The 25,753-nt window shown below is 38.6% G+C and overlaps 3 protein-coding genes and 1 non-coding gene across 4 annotated transcripts; all 4 read left to right on the top strand.

The window, feature by feature from the left end:
• The first annotated feature begins 3,697 nt into the window (after positions 1-3,697).
• On the top strand, positions 3,698-6,658 carry aurkb (aurora kinase B). The gene is made up of 9 exons (XM_038297627.1): positions 3,698-3,825; positions 4,329-4,367; positions 4,598-4,679; positions 4,769-4,814; positions 4,897-5,085; positions 5,253-5,391; positions 5,502-5,650; positions 5,733-5,907; positions 6,342-6,658. Exons 1-9 carry the CDS (start codon positions 3,820-3,822, stop codon positions 6,501-6,503), a joined length of 987 nt encoding a protein of 328 aa, XP_038153555.1. The 5' UTR covers positions 3,698-3,819; the 3' UTR covers positions 6,504-6,658.
• A 636-nt stretch (positions 6,659-7,294) lies between these two features.
• On the top strand, positions 7,295-7,376 carry trnal-aag. Its single transcript has one exon. It is a non-coding gene; the product is annotated as a tRNA-Leu (tRNA).
• Positions 7,377-7,882: 506 nt separating this feature from the next.
• On the top strand, positions 7,883-17,021 carry bod1l1 (biorientation of chromosomes in cell division 1-like 1). The gene is made up of 13 exons (XM_038297652.1): positions 7,883-8,129; positions 8,543-8,667; positions 10,083-10,273; positions 10,432-10,914; positions 11,651-11,800; positions 11,893-12,059; positions 12,207-12,303; positions 13,214-13,340; positions 13,444-13,504; positions 13,588-16,416; positions 16,535-16,625; positions 16,717-16,830; positions 16,908-17,021. Exons 1-13 carry the CDS (start codon positions 8,013-8,015, stop codon positions 16,955-16,957), a joined length of 4,602 nt encoding a protein of 1,533 aa, XP_038153580.1. The 5' UTR covers positions 7,883-8,012; the 3' UTR covers positions 16,958-17,021.
• A 24-nt stretch (positions 17,022-17,045) lies between these two features.
• LOC119791507 (biorientation of chromosomes in cell division protein 1-like 1) lies at positions 17,046-25,431 on the top strand. Its single transcript, XM_038297651.1, has 16 exons — positions 17,046-17,089; positions 17,199-17,242; positions 17,324-17,396; positions 17,472-17,530; positions 17,606-17,660; positions 18,981-19,021; positions 19,103-19,262; positions 19,667-19,746; positions 19,891-20,017; positions 21,467-21,519; positions 21,606-21,678; positions 21,823-21,893; positions 22,040-22,157; positions 23,269-23,410; positions 23,657-23,728; positions 24,575-25,431. The coding sequence occupies exons 3-16, from the start codon at positions 17,324-17,326 to the stop codon at positions 24,693-24,695; spliced, it is 1,245 nt and encodes a 414-aa protein (XP_038153579.1). The 5' UTR covers positions 17,046-17,089; positions 17,199-17,242; the 3' UTR covers positions 24,696-25,431.
• Positions 25,432-25,753: the final 322 nt, after the last annotated feature.

The raw sequence follows: 25,753 nt of genomic DNA, 5'->3' as shown, positions 1-25,753 counted from the left end.
TTTCTAAAAATAAAGTTTGTATATGTACATAAATTGTAAAAATTAGCCACAAATCAAACTTTAATTGTTTTTAAAGCCCAAATGAAATGAATACAAGAGAGAAACATAAAAAAACAAATCTGGGAGCACAGATTCATACAAAATTATATCAGCAATTTTTTAAATAAATCAATATTTACAGGCTGATTTGTGAATCTTGGCAACATTGTGTTTTTACACAAACTGGTTTTTACACCCATACGCTCCCCATTTTCACTTCTATAAGGCATTCCAGTGTGAGGCTGCTATTCCTCATTTTCTGGATGGAATTAAATTACTGATATATTTGTTTCCACATGTTTTTTTATTCCATGCCATATGTATAGTCTGCTGCATTTGGTTATTAAACTGCAAAAAATTATCTAGAAATAAGGCAACTTTTCTTAAATTAGGTGTATTTACCCTTAATTTGAGCAGGTAAATAAGGTTATTTGCAAATGGAATGTTTTCATTCCATTTGCAAATAACCTTTTTATAATAAGTTTTTTTAATCTTAAATAAGATAATTAAATAGAATGCACTTGAAATAAGACAATGCAATTCCTTTTTCTTATTTTAAATGTAAATCCTCTTGCTCCATTGACAAAGCTTCTCACTTACCCCCTCAGTTCAAGAACAAACACCTATTTTAAGAAAAAATGAACTTATTTTGATGTCGACTTATTTGAGTGTAAAAAATACCTCCTGGTTGCTTCACAAACTTGACCTCAAATTGATGCATTTAAAGCTTTTAAAAAGCAATACAGTCTTATAAGTATATATTTGTAATGCTGACAGATAACTTGATTAGTCTGTATCAAAAATGACGCAACTTTTTAAAAAGTAGTTTTTTATTTTAATATTTGATCTATTTATTGTTCCATGGTTGGTGGGAAGCCGTGTCTGCTTGTTTATTGAAGTCTTATAAGTTCATGTTTTTTTTCTCTAATATTTAGTTAAATTTTAGCAAAAATTCCAGTCCCCCTTTTTTGTTGATTTAATATTTTGGTTTGGCAAATATTTTCCTTTTTAGGATATCTAGTTAATTTTTATAAATATTAATTGTCACACGTTCTTTTAAATGCACTATGTTGTTCTTGATGAAATGTATGAACGTGGTCCAGCTTTTGTGTTTTTTTTACAGATCTTTTTCAGAATGTTTATTGATAACAAAATATAGGTTGGACTTCAAATAGCCTTGGCTAATAAAACTGGAGCATGAATTGAGAGAAGGCACATAAGCCACCCACAGAATATTGTAGGGTTAGATTAGAAAGGTATCAGTTTGATTCTCATTCACTCCCAGCAGTTTTTTTTTTTCTCAGATACCAAGTATTTTGGAATTTTTGGGGGATTTTTAATTGCCGGCAGAATGGACTTGCTTAAATTCATTCTTAAACCAAACTTGTCTGAAAAGTCTAATTAATTTATACCAGTCTGATAAATGAGGAAAATCACCATATCATCAGCTAACTGTGATCTTTTAGATTCTTTGTTCAAAGTTTCAGTACCTTAAAAATGTGTCATTTTAATTTCAGTGGCCATCATTTGTACTGCAAGCAGAAAAGAAACATATGGACTGATTCTGCAGCTTTGTTTTTTCCTCTAAAAAAAATATGAGCAACATTCCATATGGCAGTTTTATAGAACGGCTACAGCTGTTATAAATAAATATACCGATGAACCGTTTTCCATATCCAAATGTTTGCTTTGTTTTGGTCGTGAATTGGAGACTAACTGTATCTAATGCTTTGCAAAAATTAACAAATAAGACAAAACTGCCCTCAATAATATAAACATTATAATCCAGCTTATCCAGATTCAATCTTACATTATTTATAATACAGTCTTGACTGTTCATTAGTAGTTTCTGACTCTCTTCTTCTCTCTTACCTTTTCATAAGATGTAGGCAAATATTTCAGCATCACTATTCAATATTTAATTTATCTTTTTTTAGTTTTAGAAATTGTTTGATGAGTTTTTGTTTAAAAGCAGATGGCAGAGAGCCTTTTTATAGAGCTGGCTCTTCAAAGTGTTTATCCAATTCATTCATAGACCATCATTGCCATTGGGGTTTATTGTCTTAAATGAATAGATAGATATCATTAAATCAGAATGTTTGGTCACATTGATTTTTAAATCTTACATCAATTGTTTTTGAATTTGATTTTATATTAAGGAAAATGTTTTTAATTTATTTGTTTTATCAAGATTATCCCTGGAATATTATTTCCCGTAGAAACTGGCTACATATTCTTCATTGATTTTATTTTTAGATACATTATTTATTTAAAGTTTGTCTACCTGTGAAATTTTATTTCATAGTCTTCTTTTTTTTCTAAATGAAAGACAAACAATTTTTTCACTGTGCTCAAGTCATTTTCTTCTTCATCTTATAAAAGCATCTTTTCCCTTTCTTCATACATTTAATCTACTAAGTTCTGTATTATTTCGAGGTGTTCTTGTTTGTCCTTTTTTAAATAAACATATTCAGTAATTGACATTGTTTGAAAAGAGAGTTGCTTTCTCAATCTAGTTACAAATTTTCAGATTTAAAATGTTATTAATTCCCAGGTCTCTCTATATTGGTTGAGTTTGTTTTAAAAGTTGACATCATTAAGTACATTTTCATTTATACATGTTTATCTCTTGACCTTTTGGTAACAAAGTTTATTTTAATAGCTAGAGCTCAGTAAATACTGTTTGCATAATTTCTGTTTTCACCTATTTGAAACATGTTTGTAGTGATAAAAGAAAAATCAATTGTAAAGAAAGTCCCTATTGCTCCATGGGTAGATCTTGGTATTTGGGTGATTATATGTCCAAATATCAATCACTTACATCCTGTGTGATTCCATTAATTTCATCCTTTTGAGGATACCCATCATACCTGTCATTCATTTCAGTATTAAAATCTCTTCTCCATATATAACTATGGCTGGGGTGAACTTGATAATTACATATATACTTTGCATTCTATAGTTTGTAATAAGATTTTTTTTTTTCATTTGTTGTATAAATTTTAGAAAAATGACCTCCAGATTATTAGTCAACAATAAAAAAGCCATTGACCATTATCATTTGTGGTCTGTCTTCTGATATTTCCCTTGAGAACAGCGACCCCTGCTGATGTATTACTGCAGAAAGATTTAGTTTAACAGTATTTTTCCAGCATGTGTTTCCTGCACAAAAAGAAAATATGCATATTTCCCTTGACTAAAGTAAAAATATATATTTATTATTATTATTATTTTTAGATCATTCTGTACTCCCCTGACATTTTATTGGAAAAAATAATTTGACATAAAAATAAAACGAAAAAGAGAAAAGATAAAAAATGTCTGTCCTCTCCTCTGTCCATTTATCATTAAAATCCAAATACATTTCAGTTTGAGGTTAGCCATTGTTTTATATGCATTCATCTGTTATATTCTACTAATTAATCAGCGGTTCTAAGCTGTTCCAAAAATGACTTTATATGCGGCAGCGCGACTGCTTTCATTTCGTAATGGCTAACTGCCCAAATTAAAATAGAAAAACATCTTATGTTTGTTTTTAACTAATTTTTATATTTTAGATATTTCATATTATTAACCGGTGGTTCAAAAATTCACCACCAGCTGGCGGCAGTAATGCAACACATAGCTGTTTTCTGAATGCCGATAAACCGAAGAAGAAGAAGAAGAAGACCAATCCCGTTCGCGGAAACTGGCGATTTGAAAACGTTGGCGGCGAGGGAAGCTTTAAAGAAAGACTGGATTCCCTGCGCTGTGGAGCTAAAAGCTGTATATCTAGCAAAAATGCAGGTAATGTTTATTTTATGTCGAAAATGTAATCCAAATAGTCACGTTTTCTGGTTTGGAACAGCGTTTCAAAATATATTTTTGATGTTAGTCTTAGCTAACGTTAGCTTCCTGTGTTCAAACAAACAAACAAACAAACAATGTTATTACGACGTTAGTGACATTTTATTTGATCTGTTTTCGGTCACAGCAGCGAATAATTGCAGAGCGGTCTTTATAAATAACATTAACGTCAACCATAAGACCCGTAAGACTAACTCCTTAGTTAAAGATATTTTTTAGGCTCAAGTGAACGTTGCTAACTGTTTAAAAATGCTATTTCTTTACAAGGCTACACGGTGAATGTGATGCCAGGTTTAGGTTTAGCCCTTTTTTGGAGAGAAAAAGCCTAAAATAACTAACGTCAGCTGTGTAGGCTTTTATTCAGGAGTCAAATATTCTTTCAAGGTTATTTTTCAAGGATTTGTGTCCATAGAATCTTATTTGGTGTTGTTTTGTTCTTACAGAATAAGGAAAATTATGAGCCCAGGGCTCCCCAAAGACAGGTGAGTGGTATTTCTACATTAAAAAGTAAAGCTCAACATTTACTGTAGTTAACCTTTATAAATGCTCACCCTTTACTTGAAAAATCTAATTTAGTTGCTGTTAACCATCAGTAGAAACAAATGTATCCAAAAGCGAATCAGTGTGTAGATATAGGTACATAACTAGAACTGTCAACATTTCTTGTATTTTCAGATTTTTTTATTTTTTATATCTCTGCTCTGATTATCAGTTTGAAACCCCAAGTATGCACGGTGGAGCGCAGCGTCTTGTGGTAAAGCCGAGATCAGATGCAATGAAAACTTTGGTTTCAGGTAAATCTCACCTTGTTTGCACAAAACAGAGTTTTAAAAAATGTCCATCAATTACTATTATGATTTTTCTTTTTTTTTATTGTTTTAAGGTCCTGGAAGAGAGTGTGTAAGCTCATCTTCTGCTTCTCTGCCAAAGTAAGGGCATTTAAAAACTGCTCTCTCCTCTACCTCTTCATAGTTTCCATGATGTTAAAAGTGTTTGTTTTGTTTACATCAGGAAAATCACCATTCAAGACTTTGACATTGGTCGGCCCCTCGGGAAGGGCAAGTTTGGCAATGTCTACCTCGCACGGGTGAAGAAACTGCAAGCTATTGTGGCGCTGAAAGTGTTGTTTAAGTCCCAGATGGAAAAGGAAGGTGTGGAGCATCAACTACGAAGAGAAATCGAAATTCAAGCACATCTCAAGTTAGTTAAACTTTTTAGCCATCATCTCTACTACAGTTACTGGATTTTGTTTTGATATTTGGACTGTGTGATTATATCATTATAGATGGAAAAAACTGCAACAATTCTCATCATTTTGACACATTTTCAATCTTTATATTTTGTCAATTATTTCTTTCACCTTTTAGACACCCAAACATCCTGCGTTTCTACAACTATTTCCATGATCGCACCAGAGTTTTCCTGGTGCTTGAATATGCTCCCCGTGGAGAAATGTACAAAGAGCTGCAGAAGTATGGACGCTTTGACGATGAGCGGACAGCAACAGTAAGATTTCATTTAAACTAAGCTTAGAAAACCAGGAGAGATCATCTTGAATTGCTTCTATACTTTCAGTGTTGCTAACAAATGCCTTTATTATTTTTGTAACCGTCTAGTACATGGAAGAAATAGCCGATGCTCTTATGTATTGCCATGAGAAGAAAGTGATTCACCGGGACATCAAGCCAGAGAATCTACTTCTCGGCTTTCGCGGAGAGCTTAAAATAGCGGACTTTGGATGGTCGGTCCATGCCCCTTCTCTGAGGTAAGAAACCCAGGTTTTTCAGAACTCCTGTGTTGGGTTATGCAGCTTCTTAACGTAAGTCACCTCTTTTTAATCCTTCCAGACGTCGCACCATGTGCGGGACATTGGACTACCTTCCTCCTGAGATGATTGAGGGAAATACCCACAGCGAGAAAGTGGACTTGTGGTGCATCGGAGTCCTGTGCTATGAGTGCTTAGTTGGTAACCCACCGTTTGAAACAGCCAGTCACACAGAAACCTACAAAAGGATTATGAAGGTTTGTGTCTGTCTGTGGATGTGTAATGCATACTCTGAGCTGGATAGAGCAGTTCTGCGCTGAACGATTTGAGAACATTTATCTGATTATCTAAGTTTTATTGTGAAAAAAACCTCACTCACTTGGGGAAAGCATGTTACATTTTATGAGATGTTATGTCTTCATTTCAGTCTTTAAAATGATGGTGTTACATAAGGATTTAAAACCATTTTAAATATGATGTGGTTTCTTTGATCAAAAAACTCAATAAAATTAGCTGCAGGCCTGACATGTATGTGAATGGATCGATTAAAATGTGAAACAAGTTGTTTATATAACTTGCACCTACTAAAATATATTTTTGTGGAGATGATACAGTTGAAGGGAATATTTATTAAGATTTAAGTGTCCTCCTTGGTATTATACACTAAATGGATTTATTTATTTTTTCTCAGGTGGATCTGAGCTTTCCCAAAGTGGTCTCTGAAGGTGCACGGGACCTGATCTCAAAGCTCCTCCGCCACAACCCCACCGACCGGCTGTCTCTTCAGAAAGTTATTGACCACCCGTGGGTGCGGGCCAACTCTCACAGACTCCTTCCTCCCACCTGTCCCTGAACCGACTGCCTTGTGACTGTCCTGTTTAGTTGATGTTTTGTAGTTTGGTATGAAAGGCATTTTTACATTTTATTCCTAATAAATACTGAGAGTTTGTATTGTTTTATATATACTGTTGGGATTTTTTGATTCAAATCAAAATAAAGGCAAAAAAATAAATTTTTTGTAGTGTTTTGAACTTTGAATTCAGAAACAGCTGTACGATTTCACACCGATGCATGTGTGTTTGTAAATGGGTATATATATATTGATAGATATAGATATCAGGGTTTCTGCAGGTCATTAAATATCATTCAATAATTTTTTTACTTAAGGCCTTATTTGAAAATAAAGCTCATTAAATGTGATTATCATGGCATTTAAAATGCTTTATTAAAAAAAAGTGTCAAATATATCTGATTTAGCTGGCTCCACGTGTTTGCATGGAACTGCTCCTTGATCGTAAAGCGGTATGTTCAGAACAGAAGCTCCAGGTACAGAAAAAGCTAGAGAATGGGAAAATGCAAATTTTAACATAAGTGGCTGGAAAACGAGAAATTCGGGACATGGCTACAGCCTGTCGATGGTAAACATGATGATTACAAAGGATTTGGCCGTGTTTACTTTTATTTATATATATATAAATATATATATATATAAAAGAGTAATAAGTACTGGTGGCATTAAAATTATTTCTAAGAGCATTAAAAAGCACAATAGAGTTCCTCCTTCCTGTATACGTCCCATATATATATATGTATAGATATACACCACCTATAAGATCCTTTTTTCGTTCCTTCAAGCGCATACACGGTAGCGTGGCCGAGCGGTCTAAGGCGCTGGATTAAGGCTCCAGTCTCTTCGGGGGCGTGGGTTCGAATCCCACCGCTGCCATAACTTTTGTCTGACATTTGTATCATTCTTTGGAACTGAGGCGAAAGTTTGTTCTGTACTCAACATTATTTATTTGGTCGTTTGCAGCTTTGACAAGTAATGTTAACTCTACTCGGGAAGCGAAACATCAAACCTTTTTAAAACGTGTGCTCAGAGTTTTGCATCAGTTTAGCGTCATCTCGGTTGCGTAGTACTCTGAATGGATTTTGAAATTCTTCTGAAACGACTGCATACATACTTTGTTCAGAAGTTTCCGCTCCTTTAGGGCGTTGTTGAAATTAAATGAATAAAGACAAGAATCCTGCCACCGTCACTGGAGAAGGCTATTGCTATCAACATTAATAATTATTCTTAATATCAAACGCGTGATTTTCCTCAACAGCGACATAATTTTGAATGTATATGTTTATTATACCTATTTAATATTAACATACATTAACGTAACCTGTTACTCTTATTTTGACGGGACCAACTAACGGGTCAAAGTACTTCCGGGTTACCTTCAAAGCGCTTTTGCTTTGACGAACGTCATATCCCCAAACAGATAGCTTGTGCTTTTAAAGTAGGACAACTCCTGATGAGTTATTAGTTTATTTCCTCTTTAAGTAATTAAAAAAAGCGAAGTGCGAGTGAAACATGGCTGGTTTGCCTCCGGGGGACCCACAGCTGGTCTCAATGATCGTCAGTCATTTAAAAACACAGGGGCTCTTCGACCAGTTCAGGAGGGACTGTCTGGCAGATGTTGATACAAAGGTAACGATCCAAATCATGCAAAGTCTGTAGTTCAAATAGCACTTCTGATCTGTGTTTTCTAACCCTAATTTGTTTTCTGGATGTGCTGCTAGTTTATATTGGCGAGTATTTTATTTTTCATAAGGTTGGTTTCAAAAGGCCACCGTTTAATTTGATTAAATTTGTTGTAGAGAAGAAACGCAAGCTCAAAAATCTACACAAAACTCACCTTTCACATTGCTTGTTTAAAAAAACAAAACAAAAATGTCTTTAAACATCTTTGCTTGTAGAAATAAGCATCTCTCTGTTACCTAGCAACCCCTATACGTTATCAGCTCACCTGTTACAACAGGGCAGCTGCAAATGTCACATCACATGTAGGAGAGTTTGATTTTCTGCAGATATTTGTTAAACACTCTGTTGATGTCTTGCAGCCTGCTTACTTGAATCTGAAACAAAGAGTGGACAACTTTGTGTCCAACCACCTCTCTAATCACACATGGAGCCCTCATCTGAACAAAAACCAGCTGAGAAACAACATCCGACAGCTCGTCCTGCAGTGAGTCTTTATTTGATTTTTCTACTTCATGTGTTGTTTCTTTTCCCCCTGGCTCTCTGACTAAATCAGTCTGAAGGTTTCTTGTTTTAAGCTTATTTTTTTCAGTCTGTGCTTCTTTCATTGTTAAAAAATCAGCCAAGATATCAGAAATTCACCAATAAACATCCAAATGTCATGCTGTTTATCTGCAAAATAAACTGCATGTTACATGGTACACTTTACCATTAAGTAAAGATAAAAGCTGTGAGTATTAAATCAAACAAACCAACCATAGAACAAAAGGCTAATATGCAGAATAATGAAGTAAAAATGGATATTATGTGAAGGTATTTAAGCTAGTCTCAGTATAAATTGAGTTCTACACTGGCAATATATTTACATTGGACACATGCACCTTAAGGACAAGAAGGTCTGTGTTTCTTGATCTAATATAAGGAAAAAACGGAAAAAAAGTTATTATTAAGTTTAAAAGTCAGATAGTAGGATGGACATTCTATTAGAAATATTTTATACATTATTCAGAATAAAAAAATATGGGTTTGATTGTTGTATTTGTGTGGGTTCCACCACATATTGGAGTAGAATGAAACGAGAGGGCAGATAAAATGGCAAAGAGGGCATTCAAAATCCTATTAGTTTTACAGTTAAGACAAGTAAATCGGAGGGAAAGAGTATTATTAAAAAAACTTGATGGAAAAATGGGAAAAAAGGTGGGATGAAGAAAAAACAGAAAGATGGTTTTATAAAATTCAAAAGATAGGAAAAAGAAGAAATGGAAGATGAAATAAAGGAGGAGAGAGTGATAACAAGGTGAGGATTTGGGCATACAGGACTTAATTATACACTTTTAAAAATTCAAAAGCATACTACTGGCAAATGTGATTACTGTGGAAAATATGAAACTATAGATCATGTTATACTGGAATGTCATAAATATGAAAACGAGACAATATATATGAGGAGAGAGTTTGAATGTTTTAAGGAAAAGATTCATTTATTAGATATTTTGAGGAAGAAGTTGGAGGGTAAACATATGCAAATAATTATTAGATTTTTAAAGAAAACTTATTTTATAGAATTTGATTGTAGAGAGGATGAATGTGTTTATGATATAGACGGGTAGAATACAAAGTTATGTAGAAGTATGTCGTGTTTTTTTTTCCTCTTAGATATGATATATATGTTTATTAGTAGTCCATCACGAACCACACTCCATAGCCGTAAGTGGCAGTAATGCTACTAAATGTTTGTTGCCAACCGCCAATAAATCCAACAAGAAGCATATAAGAAAAGTTTATTTCAGATTAAATCCTAGAGAGTAAAAGTAAAAAAAAAACATAAATATCTGGTTCCATCTGCTTTTGTTTGTAGTTCTTTATTTATTGTTGTATTTTTCCTTTTTGTTTCTCTCCCAGATCCGGTATGCTGGAGCAGGGGGTGGATAGGATTGTAGCCCAGGTGGTGGACCCCAAAGTCAATCACATCTTCAGGCCGCAGGTGGAGAGGGTGGTCCGTGAATTTCTGTCACCAGGCAGCTGCTCTGAAGAGCCGATGGCTCCTCTGACACCAGCGGAGATCAAGACAGAGAGCAACATTCCTGAACAAGGTGCTCAACCTTTTCCGTGTTTTCTTATCTATATTTCTGCTCTTTTTCCTCCCAATCATGAGGTGGTCACGCTGTAGTACTAATCTGCCTAGGTTAAATAATAATTCCCCACGCCAAAGTTCACAAATCATCTTCCTCACCTGTTGCTATCTCCACAGCTTCATCATCAGCTCCAACTCCTGCCACTGGCAGCAATGCCATGTCCATTCTGGAGACCATCAGTTCTCTCAATATGGAGGCAAGTGTCCGGACCAGTTCAGCTTCTGAAAAGGCCGGCAAAACTCAGGCTGGGGATGAGCCCATGGAGCTGGTGGAGGAGAGTGAGAGCGACATGGAGATCATCCAGGATGGTGACAGTAACCTAGAAGGAACGCGTCTGGAAGATTCAAATGCAGCTGAAGTCCAAGCAGCAGAAGTAAAGACAGAAAACCTGGAGGAGCAGATGGAGGTGGAGAAGGAGCCACTAAAAGAGGAGGTAAAAGTTGAGGAGGAGGAATCAGGAGCTCTGGAAAAAACGGAGGAAAAGAAGGAAAAACCTGCAAGCAAACTGGGCGGAAAGGCGTCTGAGGACAAATCAGAAGATGAGGCGGTAAAATCTACAAGCCCGGCCAAGCAGAAGGCCAGAGAGAGGATAAAGGAGGGTGAGCTGTTCTTCGCTTTTATAGTCAGAAAATTCACCTTTACATGATGGCAGAACTTTTACTACAGGTTAATCTAAAATATAATAAAGTCATAAAAGAAATCTAGTCTATGGCTAAACTTAATTCTTGTTCCTAACTCGCATCTCTCTATTTAAAGCATTCTTTCTGAATCAGATGAAAAGTTCATCTCTTATATTTCTGTTTATTTATTTATTGGTTAGTTATATTGGTTTCCTTTATCTACCTATCTAGTTAACTTCCTACCTTTTTTTGCCGCTTCATATAATTTATTCATAGGTTTTTGAAGCTGTTTAAAATGTTAAAACAATTTCTGCCTCGAGTATCTTGGTGTCTTGTTCTTAGGTAATGGTTGGATTAGCAGGTGTTGACATTTGGGTCTTCATTCAAATACACTAAAGCTGACCTGGTCTGTTGTGGTAAAATAAGATTTGAGCCAAAAATCAACCACTGCTCCTTCTTATCAACAAGAGTCAGTTGAATTGCTTTAGTTTCTTTAGAGGTTTTGTTAGTGGGACACACTAGGAGGAAACTCTAAGGTAAACCCATGACTCAATGGAGGAACTATATGTCCTTTTAGTGTGGGGAAAGCCTTAGATGGAGCATTTATTCCCAGGCACCAGTATTTCACTCTTGGACATATAGACAGCTAGAAGCAGGGTTGCAGTGTTTTATAGATTAGAATGATTTTAAACTTTTGTGTTTATGTATTTTACAGAATATTCTCTGGAGGACTCGGACCTGGAAGGCCTGAGTGACATCACAGTGAGCTCCGTCCACACCAGCGACCTGTCGTCTTTCGAAGAGGAAAGTGACGAGGATGAGGAGCCCTCGGATTCTTCTGAGGAGGGCGAGCTTCCAGCAGACGGTCTCTACCTTCAGTTTTTGTTGCTGCTGCTGCTTTGTTTCTCCTGCTGGAATGGTTTGGAGCTGATATCCACCATGTTTACTCGTCTGCAGATCAAGGTGAGAAAGCTGAGTGGAAACCAACCGCAGATGAGACAGACGGTGAAGACAAGGAGCGAAAACCTCGGCGTAAGGCGTATGTCCACAAACCATTCCTCTACTCCCGTTACTATAGCGACTCAGATGACGAGGTCACTGTGGAGGAGCGTCGTAGATCTGCTGTGAGTGAAACGATGTTCACATTCAGCAAAGACTAAAATCTATTTTCAATGAATAGAACTTCTTTTTATGTCGATGGTTAAAGTTTTAAAGATGATGAAAAATAACTGCTGGATGTACAGAATATAAACCTGAATCTGATTTATCAGGCTAAAGACAAAGAGGACCGGCTGCTAAAGAGACAGCAGAACAGAGAGCGGCTGGAGGAGAAGCGCAAACAGAAAGCAGCGCAGGCGGAAGAGCAAGGTGGGATTACTTCTCTTTGTGGTGACATGCTGCATAAAAGGGGTGACCAAAACTGAATCCCTATTGAACATTAAACATCATCACATTAAACTCATCCCACTCTGTTTTATTCTGGAATAATCTAGTTATATTTACAGTTGTTAAACAGCCACATTGTTTTAATGACACCCTATCTGATAGCCAAACATAAAGTAATCTATAGTTATGAAGACAGATGGTTTTAAGAAGAAGTTTTTTTAGTCAGCATAAACTGTCAATTGTTCTCTCCGGGTACTCCGGCTTCCTCCCACAGTCCAAAAACATGATTGTTAGGTTAATTGGCTTCTCTAAAGTGTCCTTAGGTGTTAGTTTGTGTGCGAATGGTTGTTTATCCTGTTTGTCTCTGTGTTGCCCTGCGATGGACTGGCGACCTGTCCAGGGTGTACCCTGCCTCTGGCCCATAGACAGCTGGAGATAGGCACCAGCACCTCTCGCAACCCCTCTTGGGATAAGCTTGACGGGAAATTGATGGATGGATGGATAAATAAACTGCAAATACTCCAAGATCTAGTTATCTACCTACTCTGACTGTTCATTAGAAAAATACCCAATATGTCTGAGGTAACCCTGGCAGCGCAGCAGAAGCAGTCCTGTTTGGTGTTTTCTTCCTGTGAAAGAAATTATACAACAATTAAAGCAACACTATAAGTGGAAAAGGCAAACACAGCTAAATCAAAGTGTTTAAATGGCCTAGTCAAAGTCCAGATCTGAATCCTATGGAGGCAGGGCTGTTTACAGAAGTTCCCCTTCCAGTCCCACTGAGCTTTACTCATTGGGGCAAATTTGAGGGCTTACCACACCCCTGTGATTTTTATTTTTGCTGCACTTTAAATGGACCGCATCATTTGCTATGCCTCATTTTCTTTACCAGACAAAAGAAAAACGAAAGGTTCTGACGCTGCCGGGCTGGAGAGCCCCAAAGCCAAAGAAGCCCGGAAAGAAAGGAAAGTTCTGGAGAAGAAAATGGCGCTCAACAGGAAGCGGAAACTAGACTCAAGGTGTGACATCAGCAGCTGCACCATTTAACTGCTACTTCTAACAAAGAGACAGCTTTAGATGTTTCAGGAGATGTAAGCTTTAAATGTTTCAACTCTCTTCCAGAAAAGAGGGAGATGTGTTTATTAAGAAGAAAGGAGAGACAGGAGAGATATCCAAGAAATCGGTGAGAGAAAGAAAACATTTAGCATGGAGTGGGTTGACTTTTACGGAACCAACCTTTATTTTGTTCCATTTCTTTTTCAACAGGAGGTGAAACAATCGACTTCAAAAGCCCTGCAAGCTAAACTAGTGAGAAATCTGTCTGAATCTGCCTCCGCAGACGACAGGCCTGGGCGCACAAGCGGCAGCGTGTCTGAGGTGTCCAGTGAAACTAAGAAGCTGTCTGAGAAAAGCCGGACACACTCGTTCATCCTCGATCTGGAACAAGGCTCCCAGGAGGCTCTCAAACAGCGCTCCTTTGGGAAGTTTGACCGTCTGCCCCGAAAAGAACGCAAGGAGAAGGAGCGCAGCCAGTCTGACGAACGCTCCAAGCTCAAACAAAAGCACGAGAAGAAACCTGAACATCTTGTGGAAGAACCTCTGCAGAGGGACGGTGGTGCAAAAGTTCCCTCTGAAGAAAAGACTGAGAAGAAGGTTAAGGTTAAAAGTGAGAAGAAAATATCTGGGATTGCTAAAGAAGGAAAGGTTACAGAGGACAGCACTGATGAAGGAGGGTCTAAAGATCCGAAGAAAATAAAAGGAGGATCTATGGAGAAGGACAAAATAAAGGAAAAAGATAAGAGCAAAGAAAAGGAAAAGGCTAAAGGAGATAAATCTTTAATGAAAAGCGATCTAAAGCAGCTGAATCGCCCAGATTCTGCGGGATCCTCAGAGGATCGCTCCGATAAGGAGCCCAACTCTGAAAGCACCAAGAAGAAAGAGAAACACAGTAAGGACGTGTTGAAAAGGTCAAAGAGTCACTCTGAGGACAGACCCGGAGATAAACCCAAATCTAAAACGGATGGTGAGAAAGAGCGGAGAAGAACCGATGGCCAGAGGACGCACAAGTCTAACCCTGAAACTGAAAAAGATTCCAAAAAGGTAAAGCCTGCAGATAAAGACAAGAGTGCCGAAAAACCAAACGCAAAACCCAAAGAGGAGGCAAAGGCTGCATCATCGGTGAAGATGGAAAAGAAACCTCAGAGTCCTGATGTCCGAAGCGCTTTGATCTGTAAACCTGAAGCAGTGAAAGGGAAGAAAAAAGATGGAAGCCAAAAAGAACAGAAGAAAGCGTCTGAAGATGCTGCACTTGAAAAGTCAGAGCTTAAAATGTCAAAGAAAAAGCTGGAGAAGAAAGATAAAGTCCCTGAAAAGAAGATTGAGAGACAAGAAGATAAACCCCAGAAAGATGACAGAGCGGAAACTTTGGTCAAACCCTCCAGGTCAGACGAGCCTCCAAAGAAACAAGCTCCTCTCCAAGAGGCAAACACAGAGTCTGATCCCCCTACCGCCACCACGTCTTTCTCAGACGACACCTGCGATGCTTTAAGCGACATCACCCCCGAGCCATCTGAGGGAGAGGCGGAGTCACAGCCTCCAGAAAACCCAGGAGTACGCACCGAGGCCAACGCCCTGATGACGCTGATGGACGTCTGCGCGTCGGCCGAGGCCAGACTCTCATCTGAGAGTCCTAAAGAGGAAGTGACTCCGGAGATGGAGCTTCAGGACGCCGACATGAAGATGAAGGAAGCCGCCCTGACCTTGCTCTCCATGGATCCCGATAGTACAGTTTCCTCCAGCGTATGCACCCACGGCCTGAGGGAAGACCCACAGTCCATGGATACCACAGAGACAGCATCTCTATCAGGGCCAATGGTCACTGAAGCTTCACCGGCTGCTTCGGAACACTCCACTACAGTGGAAGCCTCCCTTCAAATCGAGCTTACCGTCCCTGAAACTAGTCTGGAAACATTCCAGCAAACATCTGGAGCTCAGGAGGAAAGGCCTCTTCATCTGGTGGAGGCAGCAGCTGAAGGTTCTGCATCTCCACAAACAGCTGCAGAGAAGGAGGAGAAAGTGCTCCCCCCAGTGGATGCAGCACCTGGAATCGAGCTCACCGACACTGAAGCTATAACTCCTGCATCTCCACAAACTGCAGCTGAAGAGGTAAAGCATCCCTCTCCAGGGAAGGCGGGACCTCAGGTTGAACCCGTCACAGCCGAGGCTTCCGCAGGTTCACCTCCACAAACCACTGCATCTGAAGAGGAAAATCAGATTTCCTTCATGCAAGCAGCAGCTTCAGGTGAGCCTACAGCCAGTGAAACCGAACCAACTCAGGAAAATGCTGCTGAAGCGAAGGACCAGGAGCAACCGGCACAGGTTGATGCAACTGAGGCCCCAGGTGTTTTATCTTTACAACCTGCAACTGAAGAGGTACAGCCTCCCTCTTTAAAGGAGGAAGAACCTCAAACTGAACAGATTGCAACTGAGGTTTCATCAGCTTCACCTCAACGAACCGCTGCATCCGAAGAGGAAAGTCAGCTTTCCTTCATGCAAGCAGCTTCAGGTGAGCTTACAGCCCCAGAAACCAAACCAGCTGCATCTCTGCAAACCACTGCTGCAGCTGAGGACCAGGAGCAGCTGGCTCTGGTTGAAGCACCTGAAGCCTCAGGTGTTTTATCTTTACAACCTGCAGCTGAAGAGGTAGAGCCTCCCTCTTTAATGGAGGACGCTCCTCAAACTGAACTGACTGAGGTTTCATCAGCTTTACCTCAACAAACCGCTGCATCCGAAGAGGAAAACCAGCTTTGCTTCATGCAAGCAGCAGCTTCAGGTGAGCTTACAGCCACTGAAAGCAAACCATCGCAGCAAACTGCTGCTTTAGCTGAGGACCAGAGTCAGCTTCCTGTAACTGAGGCTCCGCTGGCTGCTGCTGAGGGAAACCAGCCCGCCTCTCACGTCCAAGCAGCACCAGACGCTGAAATCAGTCCCATGGAAACCTGCTCATCTGCATCACAGCTCCAGGATGAACCGGAAAGCTCTGAATCCAAGATGGATGCTTGTGAGACAAACAATGCAGACAAGGCTCCTCTGGAGGTAATCAAAGAGTCAAACAGTTTCTCATCTAACCCTTATGAAGGATATGAATGCTTTTGTCCTCTTTTGTATTCATTGGCTGAATGGTATCAGTTAAAATCTGTTTGTTTCTCTACAGGAGGGTGAAGCCATCTTTGAATGTCCAGATTCTTCCAAGGACGAATCTAAAACTACTGAAACTTTATCAGCACCAGCAGACAAAGACAATGGTTAATTCTTAAACATATATTTTAAATTCTGTTCCTATTGTTTAGATGGACTGTAATTCTCATCCGTTTCAACCTTTTTTTTTTTCACCAGATTTGTTACTTTTTGTACCAGAAACAGAGGAGACCACCAGCGGCACAGGAGAGAGAACAGCTGAAGCTGCTTCTGGAGCCTCTGAGCACGTTTCAGAAATTCTCAGTGAATCTGGTGAGAGCCAATAGATCGATGCTAACATGCAGCCTCCAGCTCTTCTTCTGGTATCTTAACCTTACTGATTTCTGCAGGGCCAAACGCTGCAGTCAGAGAGAGCAACCCAGAGGTCAGGAATGAATGATGTTACACTGAGACGAATGTGAACTGCTTATTCTGTCTAAAATCTCTTTTAAATTTGAACTCTATGTGTCTGCTTATAAATATTAGGCAGTAAAAGGAGAAGGTGGTGAAAACCAGACAGAGGATGAGAAATGTAAGGTTTTATCAATTAATTATGTTAAAAAGCAAATTTTTTCGCATGAAAGAATCACTCCAGTTTTCTATATTTTGCTCTTTATTTGATCAAAACATGTTATACGCAGGTGAAACTCAGAGTAAGACAGCAGAGGAAGGTGATCCAGAGAAGGTAAGATGTTAACCTTCAAACTTTGCTTCAATCAGTCTAGCATGTTTCTCCTCCGTTGACCTGTGGTTGATCTTGTTTTAGATGGAAGCCAACATGTCCGACCAAACCCAGGCTGGAGACGCCGGCCCAGAGATCACAGTAACCAAACAAACCGGTACGTTTATTTCTCTGATGTTTATATCCATCGTTTTGCTCCTGATCTTCAATGCTACATGTCTGAATCTTTCAGCTAACGTCTCGAGCACAGACAGTCAGGATGATGAGAAGAGCTCAGACGTATCAGAAAAGGTTGGTTGGTTTTTATATTTTGGTATATTATAAAGTTCAGTTCAGCTTCCATCTTGAACCCTATTTGTTTCACAGGAAGAGAAAGTGGTTAAGAGAAGAGGACGTAAAAGAAAGCTCTCAATAAAAAGCGGTACGTTTAGTTTCATGTTTAATTGATAAGAATCTAAGTTTCTTTATTTTTTTATTTGGCTGCATTTGAAACATTGTCGGAGTGAAAATAATTTTTTATCGAAACCAAATTATTGTAGGCTTTCTTATTATACGTACACTGATTTTTTTTTTTTTTTTGTCTTGTTTAAAGGTTTTATATGATCAAAGTAACTTAATGTCCAAAAAAGATAAGTAAATACCAGATGCAGGTTATAAATGATGATTTGGGGTAGTAAAGGAAATACCAAGACAAATCTGGCCAAATATTAGAAAGTCGTCTGGTTGTTCAGTTATTCATCAACTATTAAACAATTAGTCGGATTAATCGATTATTGAAATAATTGTCAACTAATTTAGTAATCAATTTATGGTTAACTGGAGTATAGAGACTCTAAAATGGGCCTTTAGCTGACAGAGTAACCCACTCAGAGCAGTAATTATACCAAAATTGTAAAAAAAAAAAAAAAAAAAAGGGGGGTAGATATTGTGCTTCTAAGATAAAAATCTTTTTCATCTGTCAATATGCTCTATCCAGCAATCCTTAATTAGAAAAGCTTTATTTTCTCTTTGTTCAGTTTAGCAAAAAGTCTTCTTTAAGGAACCTTTTGCTGTTCAATTATTAATCGAAAAAATAATCAACAGACTAATCCATTTGCAAAATAATCGTTAGTTGCAGCAACAACTGCTCTGCCTTGGAAACATTTTGGCCCATTCCTCTTTGTAGAATCTTTCGTTGTTGATTGGAAACAGAGGTGCCACTGAGGTTTAGGCCTGGAGTAGATTCTAGCTTTCACCATTTGTGGCTCTTTAGAAATGACAGAACGAAGATGCCACAGATGTTACTTGCGTATCTGTTCATCAGTTTTTTTTAAACAACAACCGGATCTTTTACCATTTTACTGTATGTACTTCATGTTGTTTAACAGGTTCTAAGTTAATGTTTTTTTTATGTAGAGGTGATGAGTCCTGATCAGGCCTTCCCTAAATATTTGGTTCATTCCATTTCATCCATGTTTTCTTATTTGATTATATTTGACATAGAAGCATATTGATTTTTATGTTTTCTCTCCCTGTGGTAAGGTAAACTGTCATTGTAAGACTGCTTATTATATTTACAGGTTACATACAATGTTTTTAATAATCTTAAACCTTTAAGTGGCAAAAAAACTGTAAGATATCTGAGAGGTGATAAAATAATCAAGGCAGTTTTATTGTTTGCAAATAAGAAGATAGAATCCATCCAACTAACAGAACCACTCCTTCTGAGCCCTAATAAAGTGTTTTTTTTTTTGCACATCAGATGATACTAAGGATGAAAAGAGCGAGCTGCTGTCTGTAGAGGTGAGGCTAACCTTGATAAGGTTCTAGCTTTTAAATTAGACATGATGGGGTTAAAGTTTACATGCTGTCTAAAATCATCAGGAAAGTGAGAAGCAGATGGTGGTAGAGTTAAAAGCACCTCGCAGGGGACGGCCACATAAAAGCACAGAGCAGGATCCTCAGAAAGAACCTGAGAGATCGGAGAAGACTCCGGGCCGTAGAGGAAGGCGCCCAGGAGGCGCAGCTAAAGGGGCAAAAGATGGTGGGTGCCTAATGTTTGATCATCCAAAAAAAGTGATGAAATATTAAAATGATAATAAACATGATTTTAGTCAGAATTGATTTGGTCTGAAACGCCAATAGATTAGATTTTTTGAAATAACTCACTCACTCTTATCAGCATTATTCTTTATTTTCCCCCCCCATTAAGAGAGAGGATGCAATGATTCAGTTATGAAGTTTTTTTAAATATAGCTTGTTGTGACATACTGCAGGACATTACTATGTTTAAACAGACAAAGTGGGATTTCTTTTCTGTCTTTTGAAATTAAATTGGTTTTCTATCTTTATATTAAATCTATAAAACAGACGCTGTTAGCAGGTTGTTGCAGAGGAGTGAATGCTTTACTTTCTATGGATTCCTCTGATTTTGTATTCTAACTTTAGATATTCAGAAGAAACATGAGGCAGTGGCCGAGGACAGCTCTGGTCAAACTGAGACACTTGAAGAAGAAGACGGCAAAGAGGTTGGTTCAGGATATTATGTGTATAGCTGCAACATATTTTAAAAAGCATTCATCTCTGCTTATACTTTTATAGTGCATAATAGTGCAAAATCTGCTGAATATTGAACCTCAAAAATTGCTTTTATTTGCAACTTGTCTTTTCAGGGCCCTGAGCAGCAAAGTGGAGCACAGGAAAACAAACAGAGTAAAAGTGAAGTTCAGCTGGTTTCTCCTGCTGCAGAGGAACATAAAGACACTGAGAAGTCAGATTTCCAGGAGAGCAGAGACACACGTGAGTTTGTTGTACTATCACACAAGGACTAGGCTCAGTTTATCTGGCAAAGAGTCCTCAAAAGTATGGATCTAAAGTTTACTATGGAAAATATTCCTTAATATTGTATGGATTTACGTGATTTATAAAATACTATATTTTCATGAGTATCCAGTGCCAGATATAGGGAAGCCGAGAGCAGACGTGTTCCTCAGATACTCATCATTAACCCCTGAGCGTCGTCTCCTCAGCTGACTAACACAAGCTGCCCCTGTTATTGTGGTTCTATTTATTTTACACCACTTTAGTCTTTAAGAGAAAGATTAATGAAATATATGGCCCAATTCCAAACCGGCCCCTGAGCACTAACCCTCCGTTTGCGCGTTCCCAGTGAGGGTCTGCCACATTAAGTGCCATCCCAAGCCACCTAGTGGGTAGGGTGAGTGGACCGCTCAATCCTTAATAGTGAATCTGCATCAGTGCAGACTCGCTGGAATTTTTCAGCACGTGTTACAGCAACCTAAATGTAAATTCCACTGGTTTGCTGCATCTTCATCGCACTGACAGAAAAAAAAGGTAATTCATTCCAAAATGGAAGTTCCTCTTTGAAATAGTTTTATCTGACCATTTACATTTGTTCTAAGAAAGGGGCAAATGTTTAATGTTATTTATACTAAAGCCACCCATATGGGGCGTCACTATGTAACCATAGCAACAACTGCTTTCCTTTTCCGTTGGAGGGAAGAAGCCGTACCATTCTCATTTATACTCCCACACCTTCAATCAAGGCGCCTTCCACAGCTGAGAGTGACTTCATTGGAAGTGACACTCAATAGTTAAGGGTTAGTGCTTAGGGGGCGGTTTGGCATTCAGCTTTTGAGGCGAAACTGAGCCAAACAGTTCATAATGTTTACCATGTAATGATGATTAAGAACATAATAGACAAAACTTCTACTTTGAATAAAACGATTGATGTCAATGGACAATTACATATATTACATCTCTAATTATTATTATTTATTAGATTCAGTTCAAACTAGAAAAAGCAAAACTATACAAAGCAATTATTATTTCAATAGCTTGTTTTTACATTAATTTACCAAGACTATTTTACCTTCATTTCACTCAAATGTAAAGTTTGTTGCTGTTAGGAACTGTTCTAGCTATTGACCCCCAGTGGAGCATGATGGACTCGCTGTCAGAGACTCTATCATTCAATATTATTTTCATTCAGTATTTTTCCAAATACTCTGAGTGCAAGTTCAGCTAATTGTTTTGTCCCTGATGAAAAACAAATGAATAAATCAAGAAATAATAGACTTTATGATTCTGCAATATAAGAATTAACATAAAAGTCATCATCCGATCTCTGCAAAGCTTATTCGATCTTCAGCAGTGAAATCTGTCTATAAGAGAGGAGCTGTGTTCATGTGGATGTATCTCTAACAACAGCTCATGTTTAAACTCCAGGTCAGACGGGGATGAAGAGGAAGAGATCAGAAGAAGCAGAGGAGTCTGGAGAGGTGGAAGGATTTCTAATTTAGTCCCTTTTTTTTGGACCAAACTGTTACTGTAGTGTTTTTAATTTCACCCATTTTCAACTCTGCAGGAAGTCGGGGCTGAGCAGGGGGGGGCAGAGAATGAGCAAGAACAAAGTGAGGAACAAGAAGACAAAATCAGTGGTCAGGAAACACACCTCATAGGAATGACATGATGCAAATGGGAGATTATCACAGATGTTGCTGCATAAAATAATCTCCATTACTTTGTGAAGTGCAGATGTTGCCTTATAAAACAACATAAATTGGTTGGTCTATTTTTTTCAGGATGCACCTCTTCTTCAAACCCTTCAGAAGAAGTGAAAGAAAAGAGTGGCAGTGAGACAAAGCCAGACAACGTATGTTGCCAATGAAATAACGTCCTGTTAATCAATAACCTCCTATCTGCAATGTTCATTATTCTTCTGTCATTGTTTCTATTCTGCGTTTTGGACTTTCTTTAAATGTTTTGACTTCTTGCTTTGGTTGGTTTAACTCCTATTAGTCTGAGGAGCAGCAGGACCAAGAGGCAACTCCTAAGAAACCGGCTCGGAGGGGACGACCACCGAAGGCTGCAACTGCAGCTGCGGCTGCTGCTGCTGCTGCTGCAGCTGACGACTCAGGTAAAAGCAAATATCATCCAGTATTATTAACTGAACCAATAAAAAAAAATCCTTTTATACGTTGTTAGTATTAATAAGTCTTATGCTACGTTCAGACCACACACGACTGAAGCAGCAAAAGCAGATGGTTTACATGCAGTCTATGATTGACACGCATCAAAATGTCCTGCAGCGCATCTGAGCAGCGCCTCATGAGCTTCTGAGCATCTGCTGTGCGTTGCGTGCTTCACAAGCAGCAGCTGCTAGAGATGCGCCGTATCAACCAATCAGAGAAGCTGATCTGGGAGCTGGCAGGGAGACAGACACAGCACTACTGATGCAGAAAGCGATGATCACTCCTCTGAAACTGTTTATTAACACCTAAATTAACTTCAAATGTGGAATCCTGTTGGCAAAATATGTTTGCTTTTATTATCATGGTGCCTGCAGTTTGTACCACGTACCTGAAAAACGCTAACCTCTACTTCCAGCCGCCACAAACTGTAGCGGAAACCCCCCAGCTGCTGCTGGGGATTCCCAGCGACAGCGCACCACCGGTATGTGGGGGTCTGCGCGGCTCTGCAAATAATATTTTAAGGCAGGATCATAATCTTGATGAACTGACCGCACAGAATATGTTTTCAGGTGAATTTTGTCGCTTAAAAGTACATTAAAACTTCTTTTTACCAGCTTATCACAGCAAATATACCAAAGCCGCTCTCTGCCATTGAACATAGAAGCAGCAGAAGCATCAGATGCATCTGGACACACTTTACTGAAAGCTTCATGAGCGTCAAAGATGATCCTGCGGTCTATCTGACCTTAATGTAGACAAGCATCAACAATGAAGCAGCAGGCGCTTTTTTGCTGCCCAAAGTGTGTGCGGTGTGAACGTTGCATTAATCTCTTCTTCATTTTTTTTTTGAGTATGTAAAATACAATTGCTAAGCCGGATTAGCCCTTTAGAAGTTGAGCTTTTATGTTGGTAAATAATCTGGAAGATGCTTTAAAATGAACTTGTGAAAAAATGTTTGACATGTTTGACTCACGTTTGTCCCATACTGTTGTATTTTGGCAAAAGTATGTCTTGAACCTTTCTGGGTTTTTTTTTTTGTCAATTATTCTTCAACAGTAAAAAAGGAGAGTAAACCAGATGAGAGGGAAAGTGGGCAAAATGATGAAGACGAAGAGGAAAGCAACAGTGAAGAAGAGGAGGGAAAGGAAGCTGCAACCAGAGCAACGACTCGGTCTGCAGCGCGTCTCGAAGCTCAAAGGTAGTTTTTAAGATTCTTTCTGATAGTTTCAGATTAAACATCAGCCTCCACTGTGGATCCACGAGGTCAGTTCTTTTAAAGCTGCTAAAAAGAAGTAGAGTAAAGCTGTTCATCTGTGGTGATAAACATCTGATCGCTGTCTTAACATCTTTAGACTGAAGAACCCATTGACGCCGTTTCATCACATTTAATGAGAGCAGGGAAGATTTAGCACTAAAGCAATAATTTAGTTTTACTGCTCCTCAGAAACAAGCCAAGTAAACCCTCCACCCGGGCAAGTCGACAGAGCGGTAAAGAGGAGACCACAGCTGGCACACGGTGAGTCCGTCTCTTTGAGGTTCAGCAGCTTGAAGCAGCTTTCAGCAGAAGGCAACCAAAAGTGACTGCAACCGGAGGCCGTTTCACTGTAAAAGAGAACATTTTATTCAAAAGCTTTCCTGGAATGTCACGTTATTAGTTCCCAGAATGAAAAGGATAAATCTGTCCCCTGAATTAAAGGAAAACGGCTTTAATCGCTTTAAAATTACCCTCATTTTTGCTTGGTTACTAATACTTTTTTTCCTCTTTTTTTGAAGCTTTCAAGTAAGAAACTATTCATATATTAGTGCCCATTTTCATAAAATAATCAAAATAGTTCCCCTTGAGTTTTCCAAATGTTAAAAATGGTTAATCCTAATCATTATGTCACATATTCTTTGGATTATAAGTCACTGCAGTTCTGCTTAGAAACATAATTTCTAAAGTTCAGGTTTAATGTCTTTTTGTTTTTTATCTTCTGGTTTATATATATTTTTTTTACTTTTTATCCTCTTTTAAAAGTCATTGGAACTAAAATAAAGCTTATTTTTTCAGACCCCAGCACTAGATAAAGTAATTATATTTTTATTTGTTACCAAAAAATCTTAATTCTGGTGGTTATGCTTGGTGAAAGCGGCTTTTTTGTTGTAAAATACGTCCTAACCATGTGATTTTATGCCTTTTTTGCAGATTTCTTTTTTTATTCTATCAGAAATCTTACAATCTGAAACCCCGGTTTCACAAATTGATATCTTGGAAAATGTATCTTCAGTTTGTGTGTATGCAGTAGTTACTGAGGAACTACCTCACAAATAGGCCTTGAATTACCAAATGTACCCACACTCGGTCCTTGTTTCCCTCCTGCAGCGGGACGAGGGCCCAGGCTTCAGCCAAGGGGGGCCGTAAACGCGAGGCCAGCCCCCCTGCTGTGCGAACACGGGGAGGACAGAAATCAGAGGAGCCCCCTTCGAAGAGAGCCAAACGCTGAGACCTCTGACAGCGGTGGAACGGCGCTCTCCCCCCAATGTTGTTTTTACTCTACTTATTCAGAGTTAGCAGTCAGTTGGCATTTTGAAACTGTTGGTGCTTCATTGACCGTCAGTATTGAACGGCTCTGGATATTATTATTCACTCTGCTCTGATGGCTGAGTGTAAACCAGGGGATCTGTAAAGAACCCCTCAGAATCCCCTCTGCTGCTCCGCGCCCATATGGTTCGGATCACACTCATCATTCCGCGCTTTATCCAGTAATTCCCAGTGAACCGGAGCTTTTCAGACCAATCAGAGGCCTAATGTGCAGCCAGGCCAAGCTTTGAGATAAAGAGGCAGAATCAGAAATCACTGTCAGTCAGCAGAGGGGCCACATCTCAGCCTCAGACTTCTGTTACTTAAGTACACACTCGTAAAGGCTGTTAATCTTTGTTGTTCTTTTGATTTCCTAATATTCATTCTGTGAATGAAACTTTACCATTTTGCTTCACCTTTTTGTCTTTATATCCACTGTAATCTAGTTTTAATGAAAGAGGAGTTTTAACTCTGTTTTCCTGTGGGCATTTCTAACATCGGTTGATTTCTCAGTGGAAGCCATTAGGTTGTTTTTATTTTGTTAGTCCTGCTAAACGGATTCATTTCATAAATGTAAATTAGTCAGTAATCGATCTGTTCTTTTTTCTGCATCAGTATTTTTTTTTCTCCAATAAAAACAATTTGTTTTGTTTTTCTAATAAATGAAAAAATAAATGAAAAAACCATCAGTTAGTTGTGCATATTGTGAGGAAAATGATCAAATGTTTTTAAGATTCTTCCTAAACCAGGAGCTGTGCTGCAGGTTTCTGTTCAGCCTTATTGAGGTTGAACATGGCAGCAGGTTTTTCTACTAGCTTTGTCCTTCAAGATTCTTTGAAAATAAAGCAACGATTGCCACATATTTCCAGTATGACCTGCTGCTGTGTCTCTGCTGAAGATGCCGAAGATATTTCATTGCAACTGTGTAGTGTTCAAGGTGATGATATGAAGTGTCAGCTTTTGTACATATGCAGCATTTTC

Source organism: Cyprinodon tularosa, unplaced genomic scaffold, assembly GCF_016077235.1.
Source record: "Cyprinodon tularosa strain WSP-4 unplaced genomic scaffold, ASM1607723v1 ctg393, whole genome shotgun sequence".
NCBI lineage: Eukaryota > Metazoa > Chordata > Actinopteri > Cyprinodontiformes > Cyprinodontidae > Cyprinodon > Cyprinodon tularosa.
Note: the sequence above shows the minus strand (reverse complement) of the source record. Positions and strands in the feature narration are given on the sequence as shown.

Coding starts and splice junctions, on each gene's coding strand:
- aurkb (XM_038297627.1), top strand. Junction 4,368..4,597: donor CCAGGGCTCCCCAAAGACAG/GTGAGTGGTATT, acceptor TCTGATTATCAG/TTTGAAACCCCAAGTATGCA. Junction 4,680..4,768: donor AATGAAAACTTTGGTTTCAG/GTAAATCTCACC, acceptor TATTGTTTTAAG/GTCCTGGAAGAGAGTGTGTA.
- bod1l1 (XM_038297652.1), top strand. CDS start 8,013: ATGGCTGGTTTGCCTCCGGGGGACCCACAGCTGGTCTCAATGATCGTC. Junction 10,274..10,431: donor GAGCAACATTCCTGAACAAG/GTGCTCAACCTT, acceptor CTATCTCCACAG/CTTCATCATCAGCTCCAACT. Junction 11,801..11,892: donor GGGCGAGCTTCCAGCAGACG/GTCTCTACCTTC, acceptor ACTCGTCTGCAG/ATCAAGGTGAGAAAGCTGAG.
- LOC119791507 (XM_038297651.1), top strand. CDS start 17,324: ATGGAAGCCAACATGTCCGACCAAACCCAGGCTGGAGACGCCGGCCCA. Junction 17,531..17,605: donor GCTCAGACGTATCAGAAAAG/GTTGGTTGGTTT, acceptor TTTGTTTCACAG/GAAGAGAAAGTGGTTAAGAG. Junction 21,679..21,822: donor ACAAGAAGACAAAATCAGTG/GTCAGGAAACAC, acceptor TATTTTTTTCAG/GATGCACCTCTTCTTCAAAC.